Source organism: Desmodus rotundus, chromosome 8 (assembly GCF_022682495.2).
Source record: "Desmodus rotundus isolate HL8 chromosome 8, HLdesRot8A.1, whole genome shotgun sequence".
In the NCBI taxonomy this organism is placed as follows: domain Eukaryota; kingdom Metazoa; phylum Chordata; class Mammalia; order Chiroptera; family Phyllostomidae; genus Desmodus; species Desmodus rotundus.
In genome coordinates, this window is record NC_071394.1 from 107751358 (window position 1) to 107768226 (window position 16869).

Below are 16869 nucleotides of genomic sequence, written 5' to 3' on the forward strand. Positions count from 1 at the left end.
CTGATGGACATCATTCTTTTCTCTCCTTACCATCCTGCCACCCACTCTTCGCCCCTTCATACCCTCCCCGGTTTTGAAAAGACGTCGTTTGGGTGAGTTGTTACTAAGTATTGCGATCTGATGCTATGTTGGCTTACATCTGCTTTCAATTTCTCCGTTTTTTTTTTCTTCAGCACATTTGACTCATAACTCAGTGCAGAGAAAATAGGAAGCATCCTCTTTACAGTCAATTAACACTAGGGATTTATTTTTAAAGGAATTTAATATTTGTAGTATGTTTCAGATCCTTCACCTATAAATGATTATAACGAGGACCCCTAATGCTAAAATAATCTCAATTACCAAGGGAGTATTTGTTTGGTACACTTTACTTATCAATACAGAGAGAAGGCAAATACACACTTTTAAAGTATTCCCAGCAATAAGCAGAAGGAAGGAGTTTGTGCTTAATCCAAAGTTAAACAGAAAAATGCCTTTTACTAAAATACCTTTTAAATATTGTTCGTGAATATCCTGTACTTAGAAGATATTTTTTCTGAACCTCCGAGGCCACACAAAGCGTGAAGAAACCTGATGTGCTCTATTTTTCTCTATTACCTGAGTACGAATATGACATTTAAACTCCCTGCCTCCCCGCCGAAGCCACTGGGAGTGACCACTGTGGAGTTGCCTGAGTGAGGACGGCAGAAGTGGTTTAAAAACACATCGCGGACAGCCCCTCTTTCCCAGGGTTTATGAACAGAGGTATAGAAAAGAAAATCAGACCACACCCACTGTGTCAGGCGTCAGCGGCAATCTGCCCGGTACATCCAAGCAGGGCCTCCCTCCCTTGCCAAGGAGAGCTGTATTCTGCCTAGCAGGGCCCCCACTGCCAGCTGTGGAGCCAGCTCTTCCAATTTGAGGTAAGGTCTGAACATGGTGTCTACATTAAATAAGGCTACTTTGGTGTGTAGTTGAAAACATCAGATTACTAATTAGTTACGTGGTCTGGCTGCGGGTAAGGAGAGTGCCGTCAGACAATGTTAGTTGAGGCCGGGCACTTTGAGGACTTTTCCTGACCACTTTCGCATCTCTGCAGCCCCACAGATTGTATATTTGAAGATTAAAGTGTTAGCAACTCCCTTATCTTTTCCACTCAGCGTGCATTTGAGGCTCTTTTCAGAGCTCTGCCAGTCCCGTTTGGCGCTGTTCACTATGTACAGAGTAGCTACCTGACGGGCAAAAGTAACTCAGAGCTTCACCCAGCACAGGCTGTCTCCACTCCCCTTGCCTAAAGAGTATGTGGATGAGTAAAAAATAATACAAGACAATAATGGGAAAGAAAGAAGTCCATAAAAAGGGCCAGGCAGGAAGCTCTAATGAAAAGGGAACTTCCAGCTCAAAAGCAGTAATTTATATTCTGGGGGCTTTAATGAGTTTATCAGTGAGGGAGGGAGGATTTGGAGCTGGGGGAAAACAATTACCCTCTGCTTCTCCCCTGTCCAAGCCAACAACTGCAGAAGACAGGGCGGGGGGGAGGGGGAACCTTCTGGCACAGCCCCGTAGGAAGCCGACTCCGTCCACGCAGGGACGGCCATGTGTCTCAGCGGACTCACCGTGGAAGGCCAAAGTTTCAAAATGATGGCATACCAACAGCATCAATTTCTAGGGTAAATGATGGGGTCTTCCAAAACCACCTTTGGTTAAGCAGGTGAGCATTAAACAGAACGAAACTGAGAAAGGCAGCTTGGTGTGCAGACAATGGGCTGGACAGATCCACCAGCAAAAGAATTAGCACCGGCCCACACACACACGTATACAACTATATAAAATTTACCTTCAAATTATAATCGCCATTAGGCTTTTCACAATATTTCTTCATTCTTCCTTCTCTTAACGATAACAGTTGTGTAATATATCAGTCTTAGTGTGCTGGAATTATCGGGAGCGGTCACGTAAATGGACGAGATATATCTTAATACCACTGAGTGCACGGGGTCACGTTACCTCATAATCCACAGCCTGTGGTTTGTGCAGCCCTCCAGGGGGGACCTCCAGATACAGGCAGACATCTAAATACAAGTTTCCCATCGTCTGGCAGTGAGGTTAGTTATGTAAGTCCAGAGTCTCGCCATGCTTCCTCAGGTTAAATTCTTCGAGCACCTCCTTCATCCTGTCCTCTGGGAATAGTTTTTATCACTTTCCAGTTTTTAAAGGTACGGGATGTGATCCTGGTACCATTTCGAACAGTATTACCTCTGCTGTCTCTTGCTGCTCTTGAAACATATTTTTTATCTTGAAAGAATTTTGCCTTTTGTAATGCGTCTTCTTTAAGGGCAGCTTTATGTGGTCCAGGGCCAAAGCTATACAACAGAAGAAAAACATTACAGAAGATAAAGGCCACTTCGACGTTAACAGACTCTCTATGAATCTTTCTTCCTAAGTTAATCGTTGCACCCATTTCCTGTTGCATGTTTCTTTCAGGGTAAGTTTATTAAGATGACTAAATTGGGCAGAGATATCAGAAGCTGATAAGACATCGAGTCAAAGTGGGCACAACTATAATTTCAACGGCAAAGTTCCTTCTTCGTGGAACATGTTCCACCCAGATCTTCACATGGTTGGCTCCTGCTTGTTCAGCCTTGGGTTCAAGGGGTACCTCACTAGAGTCTGCCACTTCCAGACTTTTCCCAGTCCCACTCCCACTTCCAGGCAATCTGCACAACATGCTCTTCTATTTTTTCATAACACTTATTACTGTCTGAATTGTTATTCGCTTGTACACTTCTTTGTGGTCTGTCCTCCACTCTTCCACCGTCCCAGACAGAAATTTCATTTCACAAGACCTTGTCTGGTCACCAGAGTAATCCCAGGAACCAAGAAGCACATAGCAGATACTCAGTATTTGTCTAATGGGAGCGTAACTGAATGCCGTCCCCTTCTGTCATCCCTCTCTTCCTTTCACCCACCCATCTGTCCACCCGTCCATCTACCCACCCACTCACCCACCCATCCATCTACCCACCCACCCACCCACCCATCCACCCACCCACTCACCCACCCATCCATCCACCCACCCACCATCCACCCACCAACTCACCCACCCATCCATCCATCCACCCACCCACCCATCCACCCACCCACTCACCCACCCATCCATCCACCCACCCACCATCCACCCACCCACTCACCCACCCACCCATCCACCCACCCACCATCCACCCACCCACTCACCCACCCATCCATCCACCCACCCACTCACCCACCCACCCACCCACCATCCACCCACCCACTCACCCACCCATCCATCCACCCACCCACTCACCCACCCATCCATCCACCCACCCACCATCCACCCACCCACTCACCCACCCATCCATCCACCCACCCACTCACCCACCCACCCACCCACCATCCACCCACCCACTCACCCACCCATCCATCCACCCACCCACTCACCCACCCACCCATCCATCCATCCACCCACCCACTCACCCACCCATCCATCCATCCACCTACCCACCCATCCACCCAACCACTCACCAATCCATCCATCCATCCATCCATCCATCCATCCATCCATCCATCCATCCAAATGTTTACTTGCTGCTCTGTGAAGGCACTGTGTTAGGCACAGCGGGCAACATAGAAACAGTGCCTGCCTGGCAGGCACATAAAGAGTTTGATTGGAAGTCAGGAGGAACCCAACAGTGAAGAGAGACAGGGACTCGGGCTCTGAAAAGCCTTGAACGCCAGGCTGAGAACTCAAGGAATCACAGAAGTCAAGTGCTGGCTGGAAGTTCTCGCCTGTCCAGTGAAACTCTGTGGGGCAGGAAACGCCCCGTAACCTTCACTGGCCAGCATGGCAGACACCAGCCACGTGCGGCTATTGAGCACTTGAAATGTGGTTCATGTGGCCGAGAACCTGAATTTTTAATTTCAGCGAATTGAAAGCTAGTGGTTCCTGTATTGGTCAGCACAAGAAGGGAGCCATCTCAGGTGACATTGTTTTCCAGGGAAATGGCACAAAGAGTTTTGGTTCCAAAAACATTTTTATATTCTATTTCCTTATTAGTTGAGCACTTTTGAGGAAATAAATCATTTAGGGCGATCCTTGTTTCTTCAGGTATAAAATGGGGATAAAAACAACCTATGTTTTTGTGAGCAACAGCAGGAGTCCTTGACTAGTTACCATGGTGCTCTGTCAGTTACGGATGAGGAAAAGGAGGGGCAAATAGGGGTCGAAGGTCAATGACAGGGCTGAGACTATAACCCAACTCTTCTGACGCTCAGAGTCCAGTGTTACTTCCAGTGCACTAGGTTTTTATTTGGGATGCTGTAAAGAGCCTTCAAGACAATGAATAAGACATTGAAATGAGAAATGTGATACGTTCAGAAGCACCTGGATGTGGGTGCAGAACCACACGAAGGCAGATGGCCTGGGGCAGGTTGGACAGTTAAGGTGCGAGGAGCCTGGCATATAAGCTTTTCATAAATATTTTTGGAGTGAATGCGTGACAGCCTGGTGGCATAAGAAGAGAAGGTCTATCAATACGTACAAGTCTCAGAAATTAGCTAGATTGTGGCTGAGAGCAGATACAAGAGAACTCCAAATGTGGAGCCCGGGAGCACAGTGGCAGTATCCACCGTGATCTGTTGCTTCACGGGGATTTTTCTGCTCTCACTGGCTAGAAGTGTGATCTCTCTCACGAGAACATCAATATTTAGAATGTGAGTAAGTGAAAGATACAGAATTTAAAATTAAGTTCACTGCTCTCACAGGTGCCACATACCTTCTTTCATCTGTAATGATGGGTGTGAAGGGGACACCACACCAGCGAAGAAAACCGTGCCATTCACGCTACACAGACCCTGAAGCCTCCACGCCTTGCACCCTGCACGTCTGGGCTTCTGAAACTCAACCCCCAACGTGTGCCTCAGGTTGCCTCCGTCAATGCCATTGGGAATGGACTAAGTCGATCAAGGAGCTTCTCCCGGTTCCCAAGAACAGCCGTCACACCTAAACATCAGTGCAAACACAGTGTCCTCTCACCCTCCCACATTTTTGCTCTTCTCTGTATTTCTTACTAAATTCCGGAGTAAGTACTATGAACTCAAATTCCCCAAAGCCGTAATTTCTATCTGCACCAAACAGGGATCCGCTGATCGTGGAGATTATGTTCTTTTGAGTCTGGAACTCACTGTTTTCATGGCTTGAGTTCATCTTATCTGGTCTCTCTCCCCCCACCCCACCCCTCGTTCCCTCTTCTCACTGCACTTTTTATGCAATGGAAAGTTTAGTTATCTTTGTTATATTCCTCCCTCTTCGTTAAGAAAAAAATTGTTAAATTGGTAACTGCTTCTTTAGCATAGCATCACTATCTTTCTCTTCACTCAAATATTTATATTGTCAAAAGGGTTGAACATGATAAACACCGTATCTCTGAATTCCCAGCTGTCGCTCTGTTGTGTATAGGCGCTTGTATTGGATAAACCTTTGATAAGAATCATGTGATTACCTTGTTTCGGAATCATATTGACTTTATATACTTCCTTCTCCTACTCTATATTGTTCAGCTACTTTACTGATCGGTAACTCCAACAACAGGTAGTCAAGTTAAAGGCACAGGGATGAAACAGCCAATTCATTTTGCAATGTGTGCCCACCTCCAGCACGGCTTGTGGGAAGATGTGGCAGCTGGATAAAATGAGGTGGGTGGATGGGACTCATGGAAGACGTCGGTTCTCTGTGACCACAGATTCCTCCCTCCCTCCCACACAGAAAATCAGGGGTCGGCCATGCTGCACTCACTGCAGGAGAAAATGCAGACAAGATGGCTTCTATTTCAAGAATTCTTTTTACTTTAACATATATCTTGTGTCTCCCAAAAAACACACGTTGGAGAGCAGAATCACAACAGATGTATTATTCATATGGCATTGACGACTGTGTCCACTTTTTATGATTTAGTTCTTTTGGCTCTGGCCTGTCAGCGCTTTAACGTCTGGCACTTTCAAGCCTGGCGCAAGCGCCTGCCTGACTGAATGAAGCAATAGGCAGGTGGCTTTCTGTCCTTTATTGCCTCTGAGCAGATCTAAGTGCTTCCAGAGATGCTGCCCCGCAACCTCACCCTCACTGGCCATCTGTGTCCTTGGTTGACCTTGCTTCGGTCCAGTTTCTTTCTTTTTCCATCTGAGAAGAACCAGCTTCTACCTGTATTTCTTAAAATCTCACAGCAGAATGATCTAATTCTCATGCAGGTCATTCTCAGGACTCGGCAAGTCATCGCTGCCTTCCGCAATTCTGCGTGCTCCGTTCTGCCTCATTTCCCTTGAAAGGCTCCGGCAGGGAGTTTCAGAAGCAGCTGTGTGGCTGGTTACCTTTCATTACAGTCTTTGGTCACTAGAGAAGGCCTGGGGTGTCCCAGCCTAACACAGCATCAGGGAGTTCACTGGCAGAGGGCTGGGCTTCATGTCAATTTCTGGTACCCCAGTCAGGTCCTAGCACCTCACCATTTTGGTACACAGGGGAAGCTGAGCCTCCAGGTGTATGGCAATGTGGAGAGGGGGGAAGGAACTTCACATCCAATCCCCTCCCCCACTCGTTGCTCTTCAAACAATGCAAGGAGGGAGCAGTTTCCAAAATGCCTTTTAATTTGTATAAGCTGACTACTGCGTCTGCCCCCGCACTTAAGGCCCGCTGTATACACCGTGGAGCGCAATCCCAACGCGATCGCAAAGCCCTTGTCCACACTTCCAGACACCTGCAGCAGGGGGAGCCCCGCTCTCGGTGGACTGACTGCAGGGCACGTTTTAGGCCTGACTTCAGGCAGCCTTTGCTGCTGGACAGTTCCCTGCCTCCCAGCAAGGTGAGGAGAGCCGTTCCAGGCGGAGGCTTCAGGGAGCTTCTCCGAGCAGGGGCTTCGGGATAGGGACGGCCTCTCAGGCCCTGATCACCACGCAGAAATGCACACGCTGCACGATGACAGTGGGCACAGTGTCAAAGGCATTTGCTTAGGTGTGATTCCCAGAGGCTGGTGCACGTCTGATTTCAGTGCAGCACGATTTACCAATGAAACAAAGAAACCCTCTTGTAACTACTTGATTTAAATTATTTCTAATTTAAAAACTGTAAGTAGTATTCATACAGGTAAAAGATACAATATAAATGTTTATTATTAAGTTTTAAAAGAACTAACTTTTGCCTTTATTGGTACTTTTTAACATATCTCAATTAAACCTATTAAGTTCTATTTTATTCCTATCTTTGGGTACAATCCATTTTTTCTTCTATAGCATCTTAAGAGCCATGTTTAACCCATTAACTTTTAGAGCTTAAAAAATTGCCCTGAAATAATGATTAAGACTATAAACTTTCCTAAATTATGAAGTCTGAAATATCCTATAAGTTTTGACATATAACATTTTATCGCACAGTTTTAAGTATGTTTGCATTTTCATTATGACTTTTTGTCCCATTATTCAGATTGTGATTTTAACTTAAAAATGCATGGGCTGTAAAAATACCATTTTTATGACTTTCTATCTTAATTGCACTGTGTGTGATCAGATCATTTGGGGTGATGGCACCAGTTCTTACAGGCGTGGTGACACTTGGTAAGTTAAAAACTGCACAAGGAACACCTGTGAACTCTTTACCTCAATTCAACAGCTGTTAATGTTGCATGTCTCCTTCAGAATGTCTCATTTTTCTGTGCAGGCTTCTAAATGAGTCTATTAAATCAAGTTTGTTACTTCTGATTAATTCTTTTACTTCTTTACTAATTTTGTCTGCTTTACCTATCAATATTCCAACTGGTACACTGAAATCTCCATCTCTGATGACAGTTCTGCAGCAATTTCTCCGTGTAGTGTTTCAATTTCCGCTTTGTATATTTTTAGATGTTATTACCCTCTTACACATTTAGAATTGTTGTATCCTCTTCATGATTGAACTCTGTCGTAGTGTAGTAACCCTCGTTATTCCCACAAAATGGTTTTGTTTAAAAAGTATATTTCATCTGATGTTAATAGAGCTATTTCAGCTTTCTTTCTAAAATGTTTGCCTGTAATATTTTTCCCCGTAATGTTACTTTGAACTTTTACATTTCGTATTTTGTAGCTGTGTCTCTTGAAAGCAGTTATAGCTGGATTTTTTTTGTTTCTTAAATCCATCAATCTCTGATTGTAACCGGAATATTTGGTTTATGTATTTTTCTCTTGCTGTCTTACTTTTTGTCCTCTACTTATCCTTTTCCCCCTTTCCTGCCTTTAAAAAAAATGTATGTGAGAGAGAGGGGGAGGGAGGGATGGGAGAAGAGAGACAGAGAAAAATTGATTTGTTGTTCCACTTAATTATGTATTTATTGGCTGACTCTTGTATGTGCCCTAGCCAGAGATTGAACCCACAACCTTGGCATATCGGGGTGATGCTTTAACCAACTGAGAACCAGACCAGGACCCTTTCTGCCTTTTTGTTAAAAATATTTATTATGTTGTTTGCTTTTAACAACAAAAGATGATATTATTGTTTAATGTCTTTCTCACGTTTAGGTAACTAACATAAATGAGTATTTACTAACATATATAGTCTTAGTACAATTGTTTTTCTTCTGTTCAAATCACCAGGTGCCAAATGTTTTATTTCCATTCCTTTAACAAGTATAGCCATTTTGTAACCCCAGAAATTAGATATTGCTGTTATTTAAAAATACACTTATTTAGATTTATTTAACTATTGACAAATTGTTATCATTCACTCTTCTTGAATCTCAAGTCTTTCCTTCTGTGGTCATTTTTATTTTCCTTGAAGTACATACTTCAGAAGTTCCTTTCGCAATTGCCTTTCTGTGGTAAACTGTTGGTTTTGGTTTTACCCAAGTTGTCTTTGCTTTACCAGTGTTTCTAAGTGGACAACAATTTTCTCCCACTACTTTAGAGGTTCTCAGTAATGTGACTTCCACTGGTGCTCCTGGTAACTCAGCTGTCGGCCTGAGTTACAGGCTGAGGTAATTACAGTTTCTTTGCAGGGCATCTTCCCAGCTGCCGTAAGTTCTCTTTGCCACAGTGTTCTGCCTCCCCCACACAATGCCTGTCGTTCTCTTTTTCTTTCTCCTGCCTGTTACATCTTGTCTTTTCTTCAACTTTTAATTTATATCTTTCGTAAGTTCTTGAAAGTGATCATCTCTTTGTCTTTCAATATTCTCTCATATATTATTGCATTTTATCTTTCTAGAATTCCAATTAGACAGGTTCGGGGGTGTCCAACCTGTGGCCCACGGCCCACATGCAGCCCAGGACAGCTATGAACACGGCCGAACACAAAATCGTAAATTTACTTAAAACATTACGAGGTGGGTTTTTTTGTGATTATGTGCCACAATGTATTTAATGTGTGGCCCAAGACAGCTCTTCTTCTTCCAGTGTGGCCCAGAGATGCCAAAGGGCTGGACACCCCTGGCAAATCTTTTGTCTGTCTGTAACATTCCTATATTCATCTTCTCTGAATTCTGAGTAATTTCTTCATCTTTATTTTTCAGTCCATTGTTTTTCTTCAGATGTGCCTAATACTCTGTTTAACCCATTCATTGAGTTTTACAAGTTATTTTTATTATTTGGAAAATTATCATGGTCACAGAATATTATAAAGAACAACCATGAATACCTGTATACCTTTCACCTAGATGATTCTCCAACTGCTACCATCTTGCTACTCTGTGTGCGCACACACTCATGTGTGTCTGTATACACACACACCTATGCACACATGCACACACATGTACAAGCACGTGCGTGCACGCACGTGCAGCTGTATACACACGTGCAGCTGTATACACACGTGTAGTTATATACACACGTGCATACACACATATCTGTATACACATTCATGCGCGCACATCTGTATACACACGTGCATGCATACACACATGCATCTGCACACACATGCACACACACAGGCATCTGTATACACACACGTCTGGCTATATACACATATCTGCATATACACATCAACTCATACACGCGCGCCTGTATGCACACATACATGCACACACTATCCTACTTCCCCTTAGGGCAGCCACCTGGCAGCAGGCTGCAGCACCCTGCACGTTACCCTCAAATACTTCAGCACCCCTTTCTGAAGGACAAAGACATCCCTACACTAATGTGATACCACGATCACACACATACAGTGAAATCCACATGAATCAATAATATCATCCAGCACATTGTTCACACTCAAACCTCCCTACCTGTCCCCCAAATGTCATTTATATAAGCTTTTCTTTCTGAACTAGGATCAAGTCAAATTTACGCTATCACATTTGGCCATTGCGGCACTGTCGTCTCACCCGCTGTGGAACAGTGCCCCAGGTCTCTCTGCAGCTCAGCGCGTTGAAACCTATGAAGCACATAGGCCGGCTGTTCCGAAGACTAACCCACATTCCGGAACTGCCCGGGAGTTTCCTCATTATTAGACTTGGGTCAAACATTTCCAGCAAGAAACCCACATAGGAGGCACACACTATCGGGTCTTGGTTAAAGCGCGCGGACTGATCTCACTGCCGGACCTCACCACAGGCAGGCACATCTCCCTCTTCGTAACAAGTACCTAGGTAATGTGAGTGGTTCTGTGGTTCTGTGTAAACAGCCTGCTCCCCAGCAGCCTGTCACCCCATGGTTTCAGCATTCCTTTATCCTTGCTGACTCAGTTATCATATTTGGGATTACAAACTGGTGGTTTTCTAATTCTACCATTTCTTCTACATTTATTAGCTAGCATACTTCTATACATATAAAAGAGCTTTCCCCCCCTCCTCCCTTTTTGGGTCTTTCTATATACTTATGGATTAAAAAAAAAAAAATCAATGTGTTTTAATCCACTACCATCATTATCCTATATTTGATGTTCAAATTGTCCCAAATTTGGGCCAGTGAGAATCCTTTCAAGACAGCTCCCTTGTCCTTTTGATACAATGCTGTTTTTCACTACTTTCCTGCTTTCTGGCTTAATAAATATTCCAGGCTCACACTGTACTTTCCCCACCACAGCCTAGAACTAGCTACTGCTCCGCAAAACCCTGATTCCTTTTACTGGGGAACGATACTTAGAAACCAAGATCTGGTCCTTAGGTATGCTCATTGCTGGTGGGGAGTCCCATCGATTGTTTTACTTCAACAAGTAGGCTTTCCACTTAAAAAAAACCCTCTACTTCTTGTTTTTCAAATCAACTTGGTCACTTTTGATTACCTCTTATTCCCTCAAATCCTATTTTCATATGGTTTATCAACAGATTTCATCCAAATAGGATGGAAGAAGAGGAAGAAGAGGAGGGGGAGGAAATGATGGATGAACAGGAGGAAGAAGGGGGTACATTCATTGATCAAGTAATACCAAGCAGATAATACCTTCGCAACTGCTGTGGGGGCTGCCGCAGATTTGCAGAGCTGAGTCTATTGCACTTTGTTTTGAAGTTTATTGGTGGGTATTTGTTGATTGCACCTAGGAAGAGCAAAAATTGTGATGAGTCGGTCCCTCATTCACGGCTATTAACATCACAGCAAAATGCTCTGCACACGAAGTGTCATTTCACTGTTTCAACATCCATCAAAGGAAAAGACCAGCTAGGCAGCCATGAGAGATGAGAGATTTCTCAGAGGAATCGCTCAAACTGGGTTTTAAAGATACATCTCTGCCAAATTTATAGGTGGAAAATTCAACCTGGTTTTCAATAAGATGGCCCTTAGCTTCTAAAGTTGGTCAAAATTAGAGGAGTTATCACGAGCCAGTCCTGAGTCTTGCCTCTAACTGACATGAATTAATCAGAATAGTTACTTTCGTTTGTTCCTTTGTAATATCCAAATGTGAAGGGAAAACAATATTACCTTGATGGTCTCTTTCATTAACAACAACAGAAACAATAGCACCATCTTGGGTTTAATTCACTGGTCGCTCATTTCATCTGGAAGCATATGAATTTTTCATGATAATAAAGCATGCCTCTTACCACACCAGTGAGACATTTAAAAGCCATTTTTTGATGGGAAACTTTAAAAAATGTATTATTTATTTCCTTGAAGCATTAAACTGAACAGACTTGTTAATTAAGCAGAGTTAAATCCCGTCCTGGCGATCCAGGGCGGTCGCCAGCCTGTGCCAGGCGGCGAGACAGTGCTGCCGCTGACTGTGCTGCGAGCTTCGAGACCAAGCGGCCCAAGACTGCAGTGTTTCCCTGACCGTGCATCTGAATTTCAACTTTTTATCTGTCTCAACTCTAAGCATCAGGTTGGTGGCCAGTCATTTTGTTTTTCTTAGAAAATATGTTGATGCTGATGTGGACTGTGCTCACAGCCAACTCTGTCACAGCAGTGCATCGAAGAGTCGTCACAACTTAGGGAGGTGGCCTAGAATTCAGGAGGGTGCTCACACCTGACCACTGTTCACATTGTGTTCACGTTGAATGCATGGGTCTGGGGTGAGTCTGGGGGTCTGCTGCGGGATGAAGCAAGCAGGCTCGCATACAATTTTCTCAATTCTCTTCTCAGCTTCGTGTACTTTTACAGCTACAATATCAAGATCGAGGATTTCTAGGTACCGAATTTCTAGAAAAGTGGTGTATAACTGTCATGGTTACAGTTTTCCAAAAAGCACTTTCTGTCTCTCTCGCCCACCCCAAGTCACTCTTAAAACAACTCTCTCCCTCTCTCTGGGTGGTGGCGGGACACCTTTTCTCTAACCGTATACAGGCATACCTCACTTATTGTGTTTCCTAGATGCTGTGTATGTTACAAACTGAAGCAAGGCCCTCCTCTGGCAGCAAGATTATGGCCTGCTTTATTGCAATAAATATAAATACACCTTTTTTGCCATAGACTGGGACCAAGCCGGCAATATCTCTGAGCTGTGCCTGCAGTGCGACTGGTTACCATGAAACACCACTAAGAAATTTGGTGGGGGTGGGGGGGGGCAAGAAGGAAATTCCATCTTAAACTTTCAGGGTTTTGCCTCACAAGGAATGTTTCTTTGTGTTTCTCAGAGTCTTTCAGGATGTTCCTTTGTTTTACCCTTACAAATGCCTTCCGATTGCTTCCTTCAGAATGGTCCCTAGCTGCCATTTTTTTCTAACTCCTCTCTTTTGGTTCCCATTCCAGAACACATCCACATACGTTTCATTCTGGGAGCTCACTGCTCCCGAATCAGTGTTTCCCACACCAAATGTGCCCGGGAATCACCTGAGGATCTTGATACAATGCATATTCTGGTTCAGCATGTCTGGGGTGGGGCCTGGGGTTCTGCATTTTCCACAAGCTCCCAGGGGATGCCAATACCGTTGGTCCTGGACTCACGCTTGGAGTAGCAGAACCTCACCAGCCCCGTCCAACAGACCTCACCTGTCCTGACTAGTTGGTGTCTTTGCAGCCTTAGCTCCTCTCAAGTCTGACAAGTTTGAGACAATCGGAATCTCCTTACACAGGGGGTTCTTTTGCTTGGGTGTTCACTTTTATCTATCTGAACCCCAAGTGTTCACATATCATGAAAACATGGAGAAATTCAACCAAGTGCTTTACAACCTCCAGAATCACCCAGTATCAGGCCAGGGCTTCTTGTTATGCATTCCATTGTATTCAAAATGAATTGCATCCCTTCAAGACAAGGTCATTTCAAGAAATATAGCCATGCTTTTAAAAAAAACTTTTACGGGCATCAGTTACACTAATTACCGGCATCAGAAGAAAGTCATTAACAAGGCTGAGAAAGTTTTGCAAGGAGGTATCTTTCATTCTGACAGGTAAAATGGTATCTCCTACTGCTTCAACCTCTGCCTTTTGATCTTGTAAAAGCAAAGCCCAGAATGTTGATTTTTTTCTCTGGCTCTCTTTTTGGATGTGTTAACTGATGAAACTTTCCATCAAGGGGCAGCATGCTAATGTGATATGGCAAGGGTTTCTAGTTTGTAGTAAAGTCCAAGCTGAGACTCACACCCCCAGATGAGCTGTTGCATGCGCTCAGATGTGTGAGCAGCTGCTTGTTTTGTTTTGATTGCTTCTCCATAGCAACCAGACACATAAGAAAAGATAAGCCAGAAAATTAAGTGCTTAGGAATCAGAGGTTTCCTCCCTCCACCATTCATCACTACATATTTTCCTTTTTGACCCTGCAGTGCCCTTGAAGACACATAAGAGGCTTCCAAGCATCCATGTCAACCCTTCATTTGGGAATACCGAGCATGCTCTAAATGTGCAAGAAAAAACAGTTTTTATGACTTACGCCTGATTGAGTTTATAAAAGACTTCACAAACTTCACACCATATCCATGGTCAGGTTTATGAATTCGACCGAGCTGGACCAAGTGGTGATCCAGGGGCTGGCTGGCTAGATCTTCCAGTTCCTTGTCATTCCAAGTAGGGCCAAAGGAAAATACAAACAAGGCATACCCTTGACATTTGGCTTTCAAAGATTCTTGCTTCAAGGTTTCTCTGTCCAAGTGACTGGTTTCCCCAGCAGATATCACAAATATGACTTTGTTTTTTCTCAGATTTGGGGCACTCAAAAAGATATTGTCCAGGGTCCACTGTAAGGCATGGCCGATAAAAGCATCTCCATTTAGTGGTTGGACGGATTCTTCCACGTGCCTCTTCATGCGGCGCCTGCTGTTGTAGGTGGTAAGGTTGAACTCGGTTCTCACGGGACTCTTCTGAGTGTTGGGTAGGAAGCTGGGGGGAGCATGGCTTAGCAGGGCCACCCTGTCTCCAGTGACAGAGGTCTCAGGCTCTGGGGTGATTTCAAAGTGATCTAACAGTGCTCCCAGGAAGTCTCTTATGCCTTCAAATTCGGCACTTCCCACGTGCCGCGAGCCGTCCAGAAGAAAAGCCGCATCCATGTAAGACTGCACGGGGGGCGGTCTGGCTTCATCGCAGGAAGCATCTGGCCTGCATACATCTGTAGACCAAGAGTCACCCAGGGTTACTCAACGGAAAGAGACGGAAAAGGAGAAACAGCCTCCCAGATATTTCAACATTTGGAAACTGCACAGTCTTTGATCTTAAAATAGTTCTTAAATGACTTTGATACCAACACCCGGAAGGTTTCCCAGCGCATGGACTGCATCTACTGCAAATTCTATATCCAGCCTGTGTCTTAAATTCCATTCACTAACACTATCTGACTTGTAAAACTTGAGCTGCTTTCAACAGAAGCTTCTTCTTCTTCTTCTGTTTTATTTTTAAGTTTATAAAGATCGAAGTGGACATTTTGTCTCATGCTTGTAAGGGTATACTGTCTCGTGACATAAAAGCTGATAATCTCTCTAGTGGACGATATACAGGTTAAAGCAATGAACTTTATTATTATGCTCACACTGTTCTATGAAAAGTATTCTGCTTAAAAAGTAGGAGTGAAGAAAGCAATGAGTTTTATTTCGGTTTGAATAAAGGGTTACAATTCAGTGTCGTCTGTGTCTACACATGAAGGACAATGCTACTGTTTACGTTTGTTATCTCCACAGTGATTATTAGTTGAAAGCTCAATGTTTGTTTATTAAATAAATGAATATAAATACTGCATACTAAAGGGCTTTCAGAGCATGAGGTCATTTTAATAAATATGCATATCTCATTTGGCAAAACATGTGTAGTCATAAAAAGAGTAAATTGTATTGACTCCAACCACATGAATATTCAGAGAAATAAAAAAAAAAAAGAAAGATCTTAAAGGTCACCTAATCTACTAATTTTACAGATGACACCAAGGGCAAGACAGTAAAACAATTTTGTCCAAGGTAACAGCAGTATTTCTGGAAGTTTCTGCATATGAAGTCCATGTTCTATGGTTAGAGACAAGGCCTTGTGGTACAGGGGTGGGGAGGCGCCTTGGCTTGAGAACCAAGATCCCCGGGCTTTGGCCTCACTGTTCCCAGTAACATGCTCTGTACATTTACCCAGGTCACCACCGGGCCTCAGCTCTGCCCCATCCCTGTGCACAGTTAGGCGGTTGGATCAGATTCTCCAGGGGAGCCCTTCCAGGACTGACGCTCCATAGTCCTGTGTGTTCAGTAATAGTTAACGGTTAAGGATGAGAAAGGCCTCTCTAACATCTAAGAGAAGACAGAGACTGGGATAACACGTGTGTGAACAGCTGGCACTTAGACAGGGGCCCGCGCTGCAAATAAAGGCTATTAGAGGAAAGGGTAATAACCAGAATGAGGATCCTAGGGGATGCAGCCAACCTCCTAACTTCGTCCTTGTTCATGGACTCGATGTGGCTCTGGACAAGTTCTGGTTCCCTTACCAAAACCCAGTGAAATTTTATGACCATATTTAATGGTCAGATGACAGAACAGTCACCTGTGTGCAAGGCAGTTTCTGAAATCAGGGACAGCAGGCTGCCCATTTGCTCAATTTTGTGGAGTTTTTTAATTGTAGGAAACGGCAGCCAAAATATCTTCCCTTATATGCCTCTGAGACAAAACAAAGGCTTAAGCCAAGAAACGAAGCCAAAATCTATCCCCAGTCACACATGGGCAACTTCTGACTGTGCAACATAGCAGCGCCCTGCTGTAACGGACAGGGGCGGGAGCCAGCTGAGAACCTAGAGGGTGGGCTGAAGCTTTAAGTGCTACAGTGTGGTTGGCACTTTAAGTGCTTTGAGGAAGAATGCCAGTGCCGAAAGCTCTGTGCACTTGAGAGGGGTCGGGAGGGAGAGAGAGAAGGCAATATCAAGGTAGGGACAGAAGGAGAGAGAGAGGGAAGCAGAGGGGAAGAGAGGAAGAAGAGAGGATTATTAGAAGGAATCCTGCTTCTCCCCCAGAGCTCCCACCTCCCTGTGAGGTCAGTTCAATGGCAAACATCAATAAACACGGAGGAGCAGGAGAGGAATCAAGTACGTCTTCAAGG

The 16869-nt window shown here is 44.2% G+C and overlaps 1 protein-coding gene across 1 annotated transcript in view; it reads right to left on the minus strand.

Annotated features, from left to right (window-relative positions):
* Window positions 1–243: 243 nt before the first annotated feature.
* The window catches only part of LOC112309687 (collagen alpha-6(VI) chain), a 140105-nt gene continuing 123479 nt past the window's right edge, over window positions 244–16869 (minus strand). Inside the window, exons 36-38 of the mRNA XM_024565909.3 lie at window positions 14246–14917; window positions 11386–11479; window positions 244–2342 (exon numbers count right to left, since the gene is read on the minus strand). Of these exons, the coding sequence (XP_024421677.2) occupies window positions 2126–2342; window positions 11386–11479; window positions 14246–14917 (983 nt within the window). The 3' untranslated portion in view covers window positions 244–2125. The remainder of the gene's footprint in view (window positions 2343–11385; window positions 11480–14245; window positions 14918–16869) is intronic.